This window comes from Ahaetulla prasina, chromosome 4 (genome assembly GCF_028640845.1).
Source record: "Ahaetulla prasina isolate Xishuangbanna chromosome 4, ASM2864084v1, whole genome shotgun sequence".
NCBI classification, from domain to species: Eukaryota; Metazoa; Chordata; class Lepidosauria; order Squamata; family Colubridae; genus Ahaetulla; species Ahaetulla prasina.
Window position 1 is genome coordinate 96,805,906 of NC_080542.1, and position 18,515 is coordinate 96,824,420.

General features: G+C 36.1%; 1 protein-coding gene across 6 annotated transcripts in view; it reads right to left on the reverse strand.

Moving 5' to 3' along the window:
* Positions 1-5,035: 5,035 nt before the first annotated feature.
* Positions 5,036-18,515, reverse strand: part of NR1D2 (nuclear receptor subfamily 1 group D member 2) — a 29,161-nt gene continuing 15,681 nt past the window's right edge. For 2 of the 6 annotated variants that reach the window (XM_058181572.1, XM_058181571.1), the window contains 6 exons: positions 17,773-17,861; positions 17,272-17,416; positions 14,128-14,777; positions 11,392-11,577; positions 9,836-10,046; positions 5,036-8,090 (listed from right to left, as the gene is read on the reverse strand). In XM_058181572.1, coding sequence (XP_058037555.1) covers positions 7,894-8,090; positions 9,836-10,046; positions 11,392-11,577; positions 14,128-14,777; positions 17,272-17,416; positions 17,773-17,850 — 1,467 coding nt within the window. In that variant the 5' untranslated portion in view covers positions 17,851-17,861 and the 3' untranslated portion in view covers positions 5,036-7,893. The remainder of the gene's footprint in view (positions 8,091-9,835; positions 10,047-11,391; positions 11,578-14,127; positions 14,778-17,271; positions 17,417-17,772; positions 17,862-18,515) is intronic. The other 4 variants (XR_009154956.1, XR_009154957.1, XM_058181573.1 and 1 more) reach the window with 4 other exon arrangements.

Below are 18,515 nucleotides of genomic sequence, written 5' to 3' on the forward strand. Positions count from 1 at the left end.
TTCCCCGTCAGCTTCTTATTAAGCCATACTCTCTTTGTAAGTCTGGAGAATGTGGTGGTTGCTTTACCAATACATTTATTCAGTATCTGAATTATTGTTACAGTCATCCCTGTCGCCTTTGTACAGTGTGATGATATTTGCATCCTTCATGTCCTGTGGTACTCCACCTTCCCTCCAACAAAGACAGAAGATTTCATGCAATTCAATGGAGATGCTCTCTTTGAAACACTGCAGAACTTCGGCAGGGATGTTAATTTTCCCAGATGCCTTGCCAGAGGCAAGGGAATCCAGGGCCACGTTTAGTTCTTCTAAAGTTGGTTCACTATCAAGCTCCTCAAATTATGTAATGCTTCTTCAGGCAGGCACTCAATATTATTTAATCATGCTTCTTCAGTTACAACGTTTTCTCTGGAATATAACTCAAAGTAACGTTGCACCCAGCGTGCCATCTGCTGTGTTCGATCCTGGATAACCTCACCTGTAGCAGACTTCAGAAGGGCAGATTTCCTCTGATTTGGACCTAAGCCTGCTTGATGCCATCATACGTCCCCTTGATGTTGCCTATATCAGCTGCTATCTGGATCCGCAAGCGAAGCTGCAGCCAAGTCGCTAGCACATCTCTTAGCAAACTTTTGGACTTTGTACAAGCAGCTCACAGAACCTGTAGGTTGAGCTCATTGGAACAGGCTTTATATGCAATTAGAGCTCTCCTTTTTTCCTCGATGGCTGGCATCAGCTTCTCCGAATGGGCTTCAAACCAATTTGCTGTCTTTTTGGTCTCCTTGCCATATATTGACAAGGTGATGTTATAAACAGCATTCTTGAAATATTCCTATCGTTCAGTTGCATTTGCTTCAGCTGGGCTTGGTAAAGTTTCCTTGAGTGCTTGTGCAAATTCCTCCACTTTGCCCTGATTGTATATACAACAGAGTTTCAGATATATCTTGTCTGAAACTTTGCATTTAATGTCTTTAATTAAAAACAAGCCTCTTATCTTATATTGCAATGCAAAGTGGCTCTGAAATAACTGAAGAAAACTATTCTAAGTTGCACGTCAATTTGATTGGGGTTGCTTCCATTTAATGATGATCTGGATTTTTGCAGCTCAAATAAGGTAGACCTGTAAGGGTGGCAATGGTGACAATGTGGCTCTAGGCATGAAGGAAGGAAGTTGGGCAATGAAAAGAATGTGGGGAAAAGAGCATGGCAAAGTGGGGGGAGGGGAAAATTCACCAGCATTTCGGAGAGCAATGAAAAGATTGTGGGAGCACTGATGAAGCAAGGTAGCTAGTGAGGAAGAGAAAGAAGATCAGGTGTTATGCTTAAATCTTCCAGACCATAACTGCTATCCAGGAACAAAACTGGATCCAGAAGTGAAGTTTATATAATCCTGCAGCTGGTTGACTTTGGGCAAGTTACTCTCTCCTTCAACTGGTAAATTGAAAAACGGCTATCTACCAATTTATGGTTCACAGCCTTCAATGAAAAGAATTTTATTTTGCAGTGAATAGATTTGGGCAGATGACAATAGAAACAACAATGGCAACACACTCCCAAAGAAAAGGTTCCTTTGTTTTTTTTAATGCGGTATATATACTTTGCTTTTATTGTTAATATCCTTGATGGAAAATTCTTATAAGATTCAAAAGAAACGACTGCCCTTGTCTCACCTAAGACAGGTTGGAAGTTGTGGCCAGTTCTTCTTCACATCTTCTGTTCATGTAATCACAACAAGAGCAATTGGAATGTAAGAGGACACATACTTGATTTACAGAATAGAGCCATGGTGGTGCAGTGGTTAGAATGCAATCATTACTGGCTAATTCTGCCCTCAGCAGGAGTTCAATCTTGATGGACTCTAGATTGACTCAGTCTTCCATCCTGCCAAGGTCAGTAAAATGAGGACCCAGATTGCTGGGGGTAATATGCTGACTGTGTAAACCATTTAGAGAGGGCTTTAAAGCATTGCGAAGATGTATTTAAGTTTAAGTGCTATTGTTATTTCTATCTTCTTCTCTGCAATTCCAAACCTAGAACAGACATTAGCAACAACTGCCAAGGTCTTTTAAACCTTCACCAACTGTGCCACTGATAATGTGGTATGTGGAGAATGTATATTTCAAATGGCCTCCTGCTCATTCCTGTATCTCCCATTAGCACAGATTGTTCCCAGCAGCTGTGAGAGCAGAAAGGGATTAATAGAATCTCTTCTGAATGATTAATAGCTTATTTGGAGGACACAGGAGCAATGGTGTGTGTTTGTGACTCATCTTTTTAGTATTCATTTTTAATCAAGGTAATAAGGACTGAGTCAGAAGATATGTTGGCATATGAGTGCATTGAAATTGTTATTAAATTTAAAAAAGCCTACTGATCATGGCAGCTGGACTGATCATTTTTGTATAAGAGGGAAAAAGATGACACTACATTCAGCACATGATTCTTAATAATCCTTGATAAAATAAAATAAAGAGCAACTATAGAAAATGTCTTCTCCCTTATGAGTAGTTACCAAAATGTAAAATTACTAGTGATTAAATTAGTAATTATTGAGTTATTAGAAGTGCTGTGCCTGGCAATGGAATAGGAATCCATTAGTAATTTTGAATAATATTAAAAATGTATTAGATGGCTGTGGAATTTTTAAAACTGTGCATTGAATTTGGAGAAAGTAAAAATGAGTTGGGTTGGGTGTACCTTTTTAACCACCCAAATTAAAACAGAATAATTCAATAACATAGAGGAGAAAATTTTCTGAGATAACAATCCATTAATTTCTAACCAGCATCTTACCAGTGCATTCTTTTCTAAAGGTACCGAAACTTGGTTTTGCTATCAAGATTAGAGGTCTGATGTGTGGGTGAGTCCATTTCTTGGTGATATCAACTTTTATTTATATATATAATTTCTGCTTGTTATCCATTCAAGAGTTATATATATGACATGGGCATCATATAAATTTATTATGGTATGTGTGTATTGCATCATGTATGTATGAAAGGAACTGGGACTTCAACCATCCTGCTATGACTACCATCGTGCCTTTTCTGAGGTCTACTCTTCCCAGAGCCTGAAGTGATGCAATCCTAGAGTGCATCTTGAGGTTAATACAATTCTTAAGAGTTAGATAGCATACAAATGTAACCTTCCTTCCTTTTTTTTCATTCTTTTTCTTTTTCTTTCTTTTTTTCATTCTTTCTCTTTCTTACTTCCTCCTTCCTTCCCTTACTTCTCCTTCTTTCATTGTTTCTTCTCCTTTTCTTCCTCTTCTTCGCTTTCCCCTCCTCTACCTCCTGTTCCTCTTCCCTTCTTTCTTTTTCTTCCTCTAGTCTCACCTTGTTCACAAAACTAGCTGGGTGATCTTGGGTCAGATACTTTCTCTCAGTCCTAGATCTGAGAAATGGTTTATCTGGCAACGATAAACCACTTCTGAAAAAAACTTGCCAAAAAATCTGGGTGATTCAAAGCATCATCTGAAAATTGGACATGATTGAACAGAAAGTTTTAAATCAATTGCTTCTAATAATGATAAGGCTTCTAGGATATGCAAGGCAGTAACCCTAATTTTCCTTATTGAATAAGGAAAATTAGGATTACTGCCTTGCATATCCAAGAATGAGTAGACAGTTCTGCATAAGTGTTTACAACACCTCTTATTACCAGGAATTTTTGAAAACCACACTATAACTAGGCTTTATTATAGTAGAAGCCGTAACAAACCAATGTTATGAACATGGAAAACTTGCAATGAAGTACTTGAGGCATTATATCCGATTCAGATATTTAACTGGAAGCATTGGGTACAGAACATGCCAGCATTCTCCCCACTTTCCCTCAAGATGCTCCATTGTGCTTTGGAAACCTGCACATGCAGCAACTAACTTTAATTTACTTGATGAATGCTTTTTCCAGTGATGCAGTGAATGCTTTAGAATGCTTTTTCTAGTGATCTGTCATATGTTTCAAGTATTAAACCTGAGTTAAGATTCCACTTTTTGGAATACTTTTCCCCCTGCAGTACAGATAGCCACAAATTGTTTTTAATTTACGAAAGAAGTTAAAAACTATTTCTGTTTGAACATGCTTTCAGCAAGTTGTTCTTAAATGTCTCATTTGTTTGCTTTTACTTTATGCTTCCTTTTTTACACTTAAATGTTTTATCTGTTGTCTGCCCAGATTTGGTCAATATCCCATTTGAGATGGGATATTAACACTGGAGAATAAAATCTGTTGAAGTGCTGTTTGCTCAGGCCTTTCCTATCTGAATGTTATGTTTTTACTGTCTTTCCCTTAATCAATATTTATATTGCTTTAATGTAAAATGCTTTAGGAAGGAACTGTATGCGAGGCACTATATTGTAGATGTATATTAAATAAATAAATGTTCTAAGTAATAAAAACTCACAAGACATTGGCCCAGGGGTGAAATCTAAAAATTTTCTGGTTCTCTGGGTGTGGCTTAATTGGTGGGTGTAGCTTGGTGGTCAGGTGACTGAATGGGCATGGCCAATAATAAAAAATAATAAAAATAATAAAGTATACAAAACTTGGGAGCGCACCAGTCTACCTTCTTTAAAAATAGAGGCACCGGTCTATAAATTACCTTTTTTTTGGAGGAACCAGTCTATCTTCTTTATAAATACCGGTCTAACAATTGCCTTTTTTGGGGAGGCACCAATCTACCTTCTTTAAAAATATAGGAACTGGTCTACTAGCCGCCAAAGCGCTGATCAGCTGTAGTGCGGCTCTTTGAAGCACCGTGGCAGTCATTTAAGGCCGTTTGCAGCTATATTACCACCGAGAGCTTCAGGGACAAAGAAGACAAACAGCGAGGCATGGGCGGTGTGGGGGAGGGCAGGGATTTTTGCTACTGGTTCTCCGAACTACCCGCCCCCATTGCTACCGGATCATGCGATCTGGTCTGAACTGGGTGCATTTCACCCCTGCATTGGCCCAAGAGATGGGATCTTCCTTCTTCAGGTTTCAGTTTTAATTTTGAAAAGAGGACACATAATCATAAGAAAACTGCTTTGTCATCATAATGCCCATATTTAATATTTTTAAACAAGTAAAGCCATTTTTAAAAAATCATTTTATCTCATACAGTACATTTTTTTATTCCCTCAACAATGCCCATCAACAGTATTCGAAAGTTTGACATATTTCTCAGTATTTTAAGTAGAATATAACCCATGACCACAGTAAAGCAGAATTTACATTACACAGCTTCTTTAGTTAAAATTCAAAAGCTTAAACCTTAGGTCACATTCGACATAAGGACTGTTCCTCCCCCTCACATAGTATTTGGCAAAAGTCAGGGGAAATTATGCAATGGCTTATCACCCTGTTCAATTTCATTATTGTATGAATATTGATAAAAGCCACTGCAAAGCTGTTCCCATTGTCCCAAAGGTGGTTTTTCAAAAGGCATCTGAACTTTCTTGTTTTTTTCCTTGTAAATTTTCGCTTTTCATCCAAGAAGCCTCTTCAGTTCTTCAGCTTCTTGGATGAGAAATGAAATATTTTCAGGGGGAGAAAAAGCAAGAAAATCCAGCTGCTTTTTTGAAAGGCATCTTTGGGACAACCATGACCTGGGTGATTGGGAGCCTCCAGACATTATTCTGTCAAGACAAAGGAAGAGTGGAGGCCACAGTTTTAATTTTATAGCATAATGTAAGTACTGCGCTTAAAGTTCCAGACTTGAGACAGAAGGTGAATTCAAATCTACATCTTGTTTCTAGAGAAACAGAAGGATTTTTTCTTCAGTGAATAAAATCAAGCTTAAGCTGAAATTGTACAAGTTTATTTTATAGGGTATTTTTCTAACCTACATATGTATTTGGCAAATTGATTATTTGAAACATAAGCAATTGTTCACAAAAGTTCAAGCAACACTTTCCTTCCAGAGAAAAACATTGCATGTGAAAATCTAGAATCAAGTAATTTGCCTCTATTTTTTTTAAAAAAATGATGTGAAATGACTAATTTATCTTTGGATTTTTGACATCCCAATAGCTGCTTGAATTTAACAAAAATAGAGATTTGATGTCTAGCAAAGTCACAGAAATTAATATAAATCAAATAATGCTATATAATAAGCTTGCAAGCAAAATTTTTTTATACTTAATGATGCATTGCCCTAAAAAATTATGTATCAACTATGATATTGTAATTTTTCACATAAAGTTATAGAAAGTTTGAGATGTGTTAAGTACTAAATAACTACATGAAATATCAATGCATTTTCAAAAGTCATATTTTGGAAAATCTCCAACTAAAATATTTTCACACGATGAACAGCATGAAGGAGTTAATACATTAATTTGAAAAATGCAACAGAAGATACAGCAAATCCTGGCTTAGGAATTTATCACTGGCATTTAAAAAGTCATGAAATTAACAGAACTTCACAGACATCAGACAACCTAGATCAGTTTTGAAAAACCTTTGGAGATATAACAAAACTGACTTTAATAGTCCCACTCATGTTACAAGACTGATTATGTAGCATTCAACTTGCATATATACGTAGCTTACATGATTCACAGTATACCCAATATGCAATGAAGGTATAACATACCGTATATACTCGAATATAAGCCGATCCGAGTATAAGCCGAGGTCCCCAATTTTACCCCAAAAAACTGGGGTAAACTGGGGACTCGAGTATAAGCCGAGGGTGGGAAATGAGGCACCTACCGGTCGGCGAAACCCTCCCTCCCTCGGCCGAGAAGGCTGGCGGCTCCCCCGCCCCGCCCTCTCACTGCACCGGCAGGGCTTCCCCGCGCTAAAGCAAAAGCCCGCCAAGTTCGCGCCGGCCGGTATAATGTGAAAAAAAGGAAAAAAAAAAAAACTCGAGTATAAGCCGTATATACTCGAGTATAAGCCGAGGGGACGTTTTTCAGCACAAAAAACGTGCTGAAAAACTCGGCTTATACTCGAGTATATACGGTAGTTTTCTTGACACTTTTCATGATTCTCCATGGAAACTTTACAGAAAAACTAGCAAGGCTGATCACTAACTTTAAATGCCTACTACTATAGATGCATACAATATTAAAGGCAAATTTTTTTAGGAAAAAGCCCTAAATTCTCAATAATGTTTAAATTTGATCTATTTATCTCTTCACTTATATTGTTTTAAATGTCCAACATTAACAAATTCAGCAAATCAACATACTAATTTGGGAGTCTCTAAACTTTTAATATACTTACTTCAACTGTATAGAACCAAATGCATTCATATGGATAATCCTCTTTTAACGTCTTCGTAGCTGAAAATATTATGAAGTTGTTTATATTTATATACTTATATAATTATGAAGTTTATAAACTAATAATATATCCATCTTTGTTCACATTATGTGTGTGTGTGCATATGCACACATAAACATGTACAGAGATAAATGTTTAATTTTATACTAAAGTGAACAAATTAATATACACTGATTCTTTTATAAATTATTCATAGTGTAATCAGAAACAGTTTTTTAAAACTTCCTCATATAACAAGGTATCTACTTAAGGATGAGCTGAATCAATGTAGCCTTGCTTCATTTATTCAAAATGCTGCTTTCCATTTGTAGCCAGTGGGTATTCTTCTTTAGGAAAATTAAATATTTTCTGTAAAGACAAAGAAGTCAGCATCTATAATATTTAGTGTAATTTCTTCAGATTTTTGGCAAATGGAACTGTTTTGGATAATCAAGAAGAAATCTGCGGCCATTTTGTCAGTGGTGAAATAAGGATCTCCCTGACGCATTTACTGCAATAATCATTTCACTATTATACAAATCCTTCACAGAAGCATGTACAAATATAAACAAACATTTTAGCACAAAATAAAAACAATTAATTTTAGGTAAATCAAGTATATAAGTAGGAGCTAAAAGCCTATGGATGAACTTTAAAGGCTAGTAGTTCTTCAGAGTGCATGTTATTTAAGGAACGCAGGTCAGGCAGTTTCAAAAGTAGTTTTGTAAATATAGAGGCTTCGTTTGGATGATTTTTTGTGATCAAAGTTCTGAGTGCACGGATCAATATTTCTTGCAGTGCTTCCACAGAATTGACATTCTCTATTCCTGATCGTTCTAAATGAAAGATAAACAATGGGAGGGAGACAGTTATTAGTTTGCAACTTAAATTGTTAAACACATTATATAAAGTTCTACAAAGTACCCAGATATTCATCAAAGCAATTAAATACAGTAGAATAGAATTTTATTGGCCAAGTGTGATTGGACGCACAAGGAATTTGTCTTGGTGCATATGCTCTCAGTGTACATAAAAGAAAAGATACGTTCATCAAGGTACAACATTTACAACACAATTGATGGTCAATATATCAATATAAATCATAAGGAAACAAGTTATAGTCATACAGTCATAAGTGGAAAGAGATTGGTGATGGGAACTATGAGACGATTAATAGTAGTGCAGATTCAGTTGATGGAATTATTTGTTTAGCAGAGTGATGGCCTTCGGGAAAAAACTGTTCTTGTGTCTAGTTGTTCTGGTGTGAAGTATAAATGATACTCAAATGATACTCAAACGAGGTAAATCATAACCACTACAGGTCAAGCCAATATAAATTAACATGCTCATTTTAAGTACGTATCAATTTGACAAGCTATGTCCTTAATTTATAATGAAAGATGGAGGGGCACTCTGAGGTAGGCAAATACATTCGGCATAGATAATGACAACTGAGCTTGTGATCCAAGCTTGGATATTTAGATGAATCTTTACTTCTCTTTTTGAGCAAAGTAACAAGTACACACATATTAGAACATCTCAGAGATCAGAGTGACAGTAAAGTAAAAAAAAGGTTCTGATAGTACTGTATTGAGGAAAAGAACAATTTTGAGTGGCTAGAGTGTACAGTTAACATGAATATTTAGGGTACTGGGCAAGGATCCTAACATAATCAGGAATGTAAGATGAACAGTCTTAACAAATTAGGATTTTCTATAGTGTTTGTTTGAGTGAGTGTGACTTCAGAATACTTTTCCTTGCCCCCCAGAAGAATAAGAGAGTACATGTTTGGCTGTCCACTCCCCTCCTATGTTATCTTATGATTTATTTCACAATGAAAAATTCTGTTTGTTTGCGTGATAAAGAATTCATAGTAAGTGGACTGAGAAAATATATTTTTGCACATACCAAGGACATTATTCATTTTACTTGTTTTATTGCACTTCAGTAACTAAAATTAATTATCATAGATCAGACTGCATGACAATTCAAAATTACATTTCCTAGTGTAATATTCCAATTCCAATATGGATCAGAACATGCAACATTGTTGTTTACACACACACACACACACAAACACACAGACATAGATATATATTTTATTTTAAAATTCAATAGCATATTGTCTTTAGAAGTTCACAAGAGAAAGAATATTGAACTAAAGTGAACTGCAAAAAATCCCTTCCTCCAAATCTTACATATGTAAAAACAGCTGAAAAATAAAAATACATTCCTAATAAAGTAGGAAATATTGCATCACTACTGAAAAAATGGCAACTTTGGCTAAGCTTCAAATCAGCCCCAAATGTAGCTACTGCTGGAAAAAAAATCTGGTTCTTATTTCTTTTTGTGCAAACCAAGTATATAAAAGATAAAGGAACTGACTATTAGTGAGGCTCTCCAGAAGAGATAAAATACTGAAAGATAAATTTCAAATATAAGCTTATTTGTTAAACAATACGAAGAAACCCAGGGGAGGGGGAGTAGGGGATCCAACCCCCAAACCAGATTTCATATATTCTGAAAAGACAAAAGATATTTTAATTTTTGCTATGTATAAAGGTTCATTTTGGTTTCTTACCAGCAGATACAAGGACCACCGCTGTAAACAAACTCATTTCTTCATCACTAAGGTTGAGTGCATTTAGCTTCTCACTAAACTCAAACATGGAGTTCAGCAGATCACCAGCTCCCATGGTACGTAGATCATCCAAACTGTACTTCTTCCCACTAAGAAAAGTGACAGTACGATCTTTTGCATCAAATAGAGATGCAAACCGTACCATTAGTACCTGGTCAAAAGAAAATTTAGGGAGAAAAGCTCTCATGTAAATCTATACTCAGTTCATATAGAATCTTTAAAGTTTGACAGCTCATAAAATTGAAGATAAATCTTCTCTGAGCCAAGGTAAATTCTTGGTGACTTGTCTTGAAATTAAAGGGAGGTGATCTAATATACTGCCTTCCGGGATTTTACTTTCCAGATTTTCAATCTCTCCCATCCAACCATTATCCTGTTCAAGAATGATTTCTCTGTTTGAGCCTAAAAGCAATGAAGTAGTGAGATATATCCTGAATATTTAATTCTAAAATAGTCCCCACACAAAAGATTACTATTCTATACAATTTATATTTTCCATTTGTTTGTTTAAAAAGGCTTTCTTACAATTTACTAAAGATATTATTAATCACAGGCTTTAAAAAAATTCTCAGCAACTACTTATATAATTTAAAAACAGGACAGGTTATAGGCAAAAAAAAATAGAGTTTGGAGATATGGAGATATCCTCACTTGGCTTTGGTATTTTTATTGGCGTTTTATTTAGTTATCAAATTTATATGGCTGTCCATCTCACAAAAAGTGACTCTTATACTGAGGATATAAAATGGTTTTAAATTACAATGCAATATCTTCTAAAAATTCCACAGGGGGCTGTCAAAAACATTGGTATAAGCAGACTGACCTCCACTGCATACAGCCTTGAAGGAGATGGAGAATGTTACTTAGCACTAATATTTAAAACTTTTTTTAAGCAACAGAGGTCAAAAGTAATATCTTTCTTTTTCTAAGAAAGATGAGGCAAAAAAAAAGAGGATAATTGGCATTTCTTAAATACAAGATTTCTTATGTAACTCTTTCCAAAAGGCAAGACTGAATACAGTCAGACAGCTTTGGATTTCATTTGTGGACAGAAGTATGGGGTCCCTTTAGGTCAGAGGTGGGGGAACTATTCCCCTTCATGACTTGTGGACTACAACTCCCAGAATTCCTAAGCCAACATTGCTCAGCAAGGCCTGCTCAGAAATTCTGGGAGTTGAAGTCCACAAGTCATAAAAGGGCCACTCCTGCTTTAGACAATAGATACCACTAGCCAGGGAAACTGACTTGGCAGATGCTACACAGAGATATACCAATTTGGATACAGCAAAAAAGGTGAGTGCAAAACTTTTCAAAATGAATGAGAAGACAGGATGAAATTTCCAAGTAAATTATACAATCTACAATTACATAAAGAGGCAATTTTTGCCACATTTCCCCAACTACAGCAGTTACATGCCAAATGTATCAAAATAACTGCACTCATTTTATCAATTTTAATTGATAGAAATAAAAAGAAATAAAAAGGAAATATTCACCTCAAAGGTTCCAGCCTTTAGAAGGTTTATTTGGTCATGTTGGGAAAGATCTCGGAAACCTGGAACACGCTTGGCAAATTCCACTACTTCCTTTACTGCAGGGGTAAAGCTCATGGAAAATTCTTCCCAGACTTCCTGACCAGACTTATCTGGATCCACAAAAGGAGTCTTATTCATTGGGCAAACCTAGATATTTACACAGATATGGAATCAAAATGCTACTCTGAACAATTTTTCTTTTCAAAAACTATGAAACTGGCAATGTCTTCAAATATAACACAATTATTCATAATTAAAACAGTTCATAATTAAAAATGCTAGAGAGTATGTTCCAAAAAATATTAGAATCTAATTAAAATTAAGTTACTTCTTGTCAACAACATACTATAACCTTTCTTTAAAAAAAACTGAGTATGAGCACCTACTTTAAAGTCCATTTCCCATAATATTTTATACTTGTAAAGTTACATTTGCAGTGTATCTTTGCATTACAACTTTGGAATGGCTATGATAATTTTATTCCCATCTAGTGCAATTGGTAGGCACTGGCTTTCCAGAAAATTCCATTACACTGGCTATCCAGAAAAAAACTTTATAACCTTGACTGTAATTTTGTGCATTACTGTAATCTTATTTTTTTCCCACTTCACTTTAAGGCTTAAAAAAATTGTTAAGGCTTAAAATGTTTGAATTGCTTACATGCACATTTCTGCTCATAATTTCTATGCCATTTATAAAATATAGCACAAACAATGTGAAAGAATCACAGAGAATGTACTTTCAGCTTCAAGTGAAAATACTATAGGAGTGATCACTATTCCGTTTGTTTAACTGACACACATTTACACAAAAAATCACAGTATAATTAGTAATTAGCTAATACTTGTCCCCTCTTCCAATTGAATTCATACAGGTATTTTTTAAAAAAAAAAAAAAGAGGGAAGGAATTTGTTCACCCTAAAGTGTCTTCACAGCTGAAAATTTTCTTCAACTGTGTTAATATTCCAACTACAGGGAGTCCTCAAACTACAACTGATCACTTAGCAACTGTTTCGATTTATGATGAATCCAGAAAAAGGAATGAAATTTACATAATCACGTTTTGGACATCTAGCAACTGGCCTGCACTTATGGGTGTTTGCAGCATCCCACAATCACATTTTTTTTTGCCAGAAATGGGTGTTTACTTTCAGTTTCCAGCAAAAAATGGATTGGCAAAAATGGATTGGCTTAACGATTATAGGGTTCACATAATAACCACTGGAGTTGGCTTCAGAGAGGGGGTGGGTAAGAACTGCCTTCTCTTTTTAAGGCTCTGCAAAAAGAATACAGCCTCTCAAAGCCCCAATTCAAAAAACAAAAGTTTTAGCATTTTTCTTTTCTGCAAACTCTTCTCTTGGCATGGCTGCTTCCATTTCAATGGAAAGGGCTTCTTCTATTGAAGCCAATGTCCTCTAATTGTGAATTATGCTTGATGGTTTTACCCTTTGAAAGTCAACCTGAAACATCTTAGAATTATCAGGCTTAGGAGCCATATTTAGAGAATAGTTTTAGAAAAGTGAGCGCAGTTCTTTTATTCTTTCTGAAGCCAGCAGTAATGCCTCAATCCTGTCCAGGAGCATGGGAAAAGGGGCATTTTAAGACGCTAGAGCTGAGGGCTGGTTTTAGCCATTTCCTCTGTCTTCCTCTTCTTAAAGGGTCAGGCTGGATAATTTGGGAAGAAAAAATGGCAAATATCAGTTGACAGGGCAGGTCAAAACAAGTCAAGTCAAGAGGTCAAGGGGCATGCATAAGCGCACCAGTGTGCCTACAGTCCCTGTCCTAATGTTTTTTTATTCGTATTCTTTACATGTATTTATAATTATGTATACACTTGTATGTCATAAAATACATGCTTGACCAAATAAATAAATAAAAAAGAAATAAAATAAGACTGCTGGGCTGAAGTTTTCCAGATGTTCAGGGCTTTGTGAAGGTGACTGCTTCACATCCTTGGAGTTTCAGGGGCATTTTGAGCTTTCCTTTCCTTTCTCTTTGGAAGACCTTCCAAACTCTCGTCCCCTTCTTTAAACAATGGAAGAATAGGATCAAAGCTTCTTTGAGAGGGTGGCACACACACACACAAACAAAAACATATGCCTTCCTTTGGAGATTGCAAGAAGGAATATTTGAGGTTTGTGTGTGTGAATGTATCTTCTGCGTCTCATGTAGACTCTGGCAGATTGTTATCTTTCTTTTGAACTGGTAGCCCCTTGGATAGTGGGATGAAGTTCCTGGATATTGCAGATAGGTAGGACCTGGGTCTTGAGTAGTGCAGGCAGGAGGCTAATTAGGAGGAAAGGCAAAGTCTGTGGGAACTGCTGTCACAGTAGGGAAAGAAATCCCTGGGAGGGAAGTCACCTGCTGGGGTGATTAGGGGACTGTTTCATTATGGCTGCTTGGATAATGATGTCTGCTTCTATGGTAAAATCAATTGGTGGAATGATGTAATCAGTGGTAACTATGGGGTGGGAAGGAGGCACAAGGCCTGATGGGAAGAGTGGAGGGGGTCAACACTGCAGTGTCCCTGTGATCAGTCATAAAGACATGATTGTGGGAGATGTTGTAACTTCAAACAATTGCTAAGTGACTGGTCATACCTAGAGGATTACCTGTATACTCTACTGCATTATTGTTCCCAGGACTATGTGACTAATTTAAGTTTATGACGACTGAAGTATTTAATAGTTGTAATACCAGATGCATTTTGCCTCCAGTGCTGCAGGAATACGCATTCAGAGATTTGATAGAAGAAAAGCCATTTTCGAGCATTTTATTATACCCTTTTGTGGTAAATCCACTGGTGAAGTTCATAGAATGGAAGCAAAGATTATACCCACTTGGATAGTGCATATTGTTTTGCCCTTTATACTTTATATGTTTAACATTCCCATTTTGAAGCACACTGCTTATGCTACCATGATCAGCTTCACCACCAGAATTGTATTGCTCCAAATATTTAACATTTGTTTCCCCATTTGGAGGCTGCAAAACAGTGGTACGATCTTCTAATTGTTCTTGATTGTACATAAATGTATCTTTGTGGGCACTAGTCACCATGCCAATCACTTCTTCCTTGGCAATGTCAGAGGGCAGAGGAAAAGCAGGACATAGTGGAGGAGGAAGGGGAGAAGGCAAAACGGGCCTTTTGGCAGTTATTTCTTCTTGCTTTAGTTTGGAGTTCAGCTGTTCCTGAGGTACTAAGAGCAATGCTTCCTGGCTATCTTTTAATGCTTCACTGGGCAAGCGATCACTGAACTGTGTATTCATCATAGTTTTCATGGCACTTTGCATTTCAATTATCATCCTCTGCTTCTCTCGTTTAGGAATTCGGCCAAATCGAACAGCTATAAGGAAGACAGAAAGAGACTTCAGTTTTACATTATAGCAAATTTTAATAAGAATGCCATTGCATTCTTCCTTAAGAAATCACACTATTGATTAAACACAGGATCTACTTGACAGCAAAATTGTTAACAAGGACCAAAAGACTACCCTACTAGTTCTGGGACATGAAATTCTAAAGATGCATTTTTCTCAAATGTGAGATACCACATGGAATAGAAGAGAATTCATACACCGCCCAAGCAGTGTTTTCAATTGTAATGAAAAGAATGAGGTTAAGTTTTTAAAGTTCTTTTTCCCTCAAAAAGCAAATTGCACATTTATGCTGCTTCTGGACAGAAAAGGCTTTTGGAAAGGATGCTGACTTTTACAAGCATCCTCTCTTTCCTTTTCCCATATTATTTTTTGTACTTTATTGTTTTGTATTGTTTTGTACTTTATTGTACTTTATTTCCTTTTCTTAATATAGCTTAGGTGTTGTCCAGAAAGCTGTGTTATTAATATAGCATTGAAATAACTTATAAAATAAGAATAAGCTATTTTTTTTCTCAACGATGTAGGCAGGAATGCAAGCATTATTTTCATGATCAAGGAAAAAAGAAGAGAGAGACTCAACTTGGAATATACAACTTGGAATGAAGATAGCGAAAACTTAGTAACCAGGTCTTCTCACAGTTTGGGAAGTATTGTGGTTGTATTTACTAAAATTCTAAGAATAACCAAAATTGATCCAAAGATGGCAGACAGGCTGTATTTGAGATACTTTGGCTTGAGAAAAATGAAAACTAGTTTGTCTGCAATGATAATATTCAAAAAAGGCATACATGGGCAAAGTAAGATTAGAAGCACTACCAGACTAACGATAAGATTGTAAATATACTTGCTGTAATTATTTTTTTAGTTCGTTAATTTGCTGGTCTTGCACAACACATTTGTGGTTTGTTTAGTGTGTCATTTGCAAATTCAATTAATCAAGTTACCAGACCATGATTAATTAATAATGGTATGAAACTTCCCATTTATTATTCATCATTCTTCTAAATCAGTACTCCTCAAACTTGGCAACTTTAAGATGTATAAACTTCAAGTCCCAAAATTGGCTAGTAGCAAATTCTGGGAGGTGAAGTTCACATATCTTAAAAGTAACCATAATTGAACAACATTGCGCTAAAAAAAGAAAAAAAAAACAGATCTAGGATAGCCAAACTAATTTATGGGATCCCAGGCTAATTTTCTTATAGCTCAGCCTAAATTGGAAGTATATATATTTCAGGAATAACATCTAATAAAGTTAGCCAAAGTAATAATCAGTTTGAATTTTCTTACTTGAAAATTATCCTCTTAGAAAACCCTGTCTGGAAATTTGCATTGTTTCCAGTGATTGATAAATAGCAAGACCTTGTGATAGTCTAAAACAGTCTCTGATATTTTTCCTCAATGATTAAGATCCCTTATACCTTTTCTGATAAATTAACTAAGTAAAGACTGTAAATATACATAACTTTTATTTGCTCTTTTCTCTATAATCAATATACTATGTTGAAATTCCGTAGCCTTTTTACATAGCATTGGAAGTGGTTTTATTGTACACCATACCACATTAAGGTATATGTAAAAAAGCTATGTCTGGAGGTACAACACTTAGTCCTAGATTTATGAGTTGGACAGATTTTTTCCATTGTTTTAAATCATACAAGTGGATTGCTACATATCTAACATGTAAACATATAAGGGGACCTGACAGCCAATTCTGCCTTGTACAGTTGGAGATGTAAACATTCTCCTCACAAACATAGTTTAGCATACTTTGTGAATAGGGCCTTGATATACTTATTCCCTCCATCGTGATATCACTTACGCTGTGAATGTAACTCCATTGCTTGTACTGGTAGTCCTCAATTTATGACCACAACTGAGTCCAAAATTTCTGTTACTAAGCAAGACAGTTGTTAACTGAGTTTTGCCCCATTTTACGACCTCTCTTGCCACAGTTGCTAAGTGAATCATAGCAGTTGTTAAGTCACACGGTTGTAAAGTGAATCTGGTTTCCCCATTGACTTTGGTTGTCAGAAGTTCACAAAAGGTGATCATATGATCCTGCAATGCTGTAAACATCATAAATCTGAATAAGTTGCCAAGCATCAGAATTCTGATCATGTGATCGTATGGACACTGCAATGGTCATAAGTGAAAAACGGACATAAGTCACTTTTTTCATTGCCGTTGTAACTTTGAACAGTCATTAAACAAACTGTTGTAAGTAGAGGACTATCTGTATTCACAAATGCTCACTGGGATTACAAACTCTTGTAGGAACATATTTCATGTTCCAGCATCATTTCCATATTTGTGACTTTATGGTTACAGTGCGATTGGAAGCAGAGTACAATGTTAACCTCTATTTTATTACCACTTTTATAAAACTTTCATTTGAATTAAACACAAAACGTACAATAATTCACCTTCTGAAGGTCACTGCTCAATATAGAAACATACCATCTCTTGACATTCCTACTGACAAGCATTTTTTGAATCGGCACTGCTGACACCTGTTTCTATTCATTCTCATTACAGAGCAGTTGTTATTCTTCAGGCACTTCTTATATTGGATATTTTGCTGAATGCTTCTTCTAAAGAAACCCTGAAAAAATAAGCAACTGTTTTAAGGTTTTGATTTTTTTGTGTGTGCATAAGTTTCCAATTATATCATATGAATACAATCTTGCATGTTTAATCTTGAAAATAAGATTTATGAAATTGTGTTGTGATTAAAAATGATGAAATAAAACATACATAAAATATTCTTCTTAACTTAAAAGAATATTACCCATAGCTTTGTTGAAGGTACTTATTTAGTAGAAAATGAAAATATTTTAAATTTGGCAATTTTGCAAATAAAACATACATTATATTTCAATCAGTCAGCAACAATTATACACATTCCTAAATTCATATCTATTCATTGCTACCTTAAGCCATTTATATTAGAAAAATTACCTTGCAGCCTTCACAGGCATGGACCCCATAGTGAAATCCTGAAGCAACATCTCCACAGACTTTACACAGCAAGACCATGCCATTAAATTCTAAAAATGCAACAGTATGAAAGCTCAATAGTAACATGGAAAATTAAGCATGGATAGATTTATTGTTATGTAATGTAATGTAAAGGAATATAATTCTGTACATCTGTCTTCTCAGGTCACTATTATACATATCTCAAAGAACAATAAAATATTTTAGTAAAGGAGTCGGCAAAAGATTAAGCAGTATAGTATGTATTAAGTATAGTATAGTATTAAGTATAGTAAGATTAAGCAGTATAGTATAGTATGGATTACTGCAACGCTCTCTACATGGGGCTTCCCTTGAAGGGCATCCGGAGGCTGCAGTTAGTTCAGAATGCGGCTGCGCGGGTGATAGAGGGAGCCCCTCGTGGCTCCCGCATAACACCCATCCTGCGCAGGCTGCTCTGGCTACCTGTGGCCTTCCGGGTGCGCTTCAAGGTTTTGGTGACCACCTTTAAAGCGCTCCATGGCATAGGGCCGGGTTATCTACGGGACCGCCTACTGCGACCAGATACCTCTCACCGACCCGTGCGCTCTCACAGAGAGGGACTCCTCAGGGTGCCGTCAGCTAGGCAGTGTCGGTTGGCGGCGCCCAGGAAGGGCCTTCTCTGTGGGGCTCCCACCCTCTGGAACGAACTCCCCCCAGGACTCCGTCAACTTCCTGACCTTCGA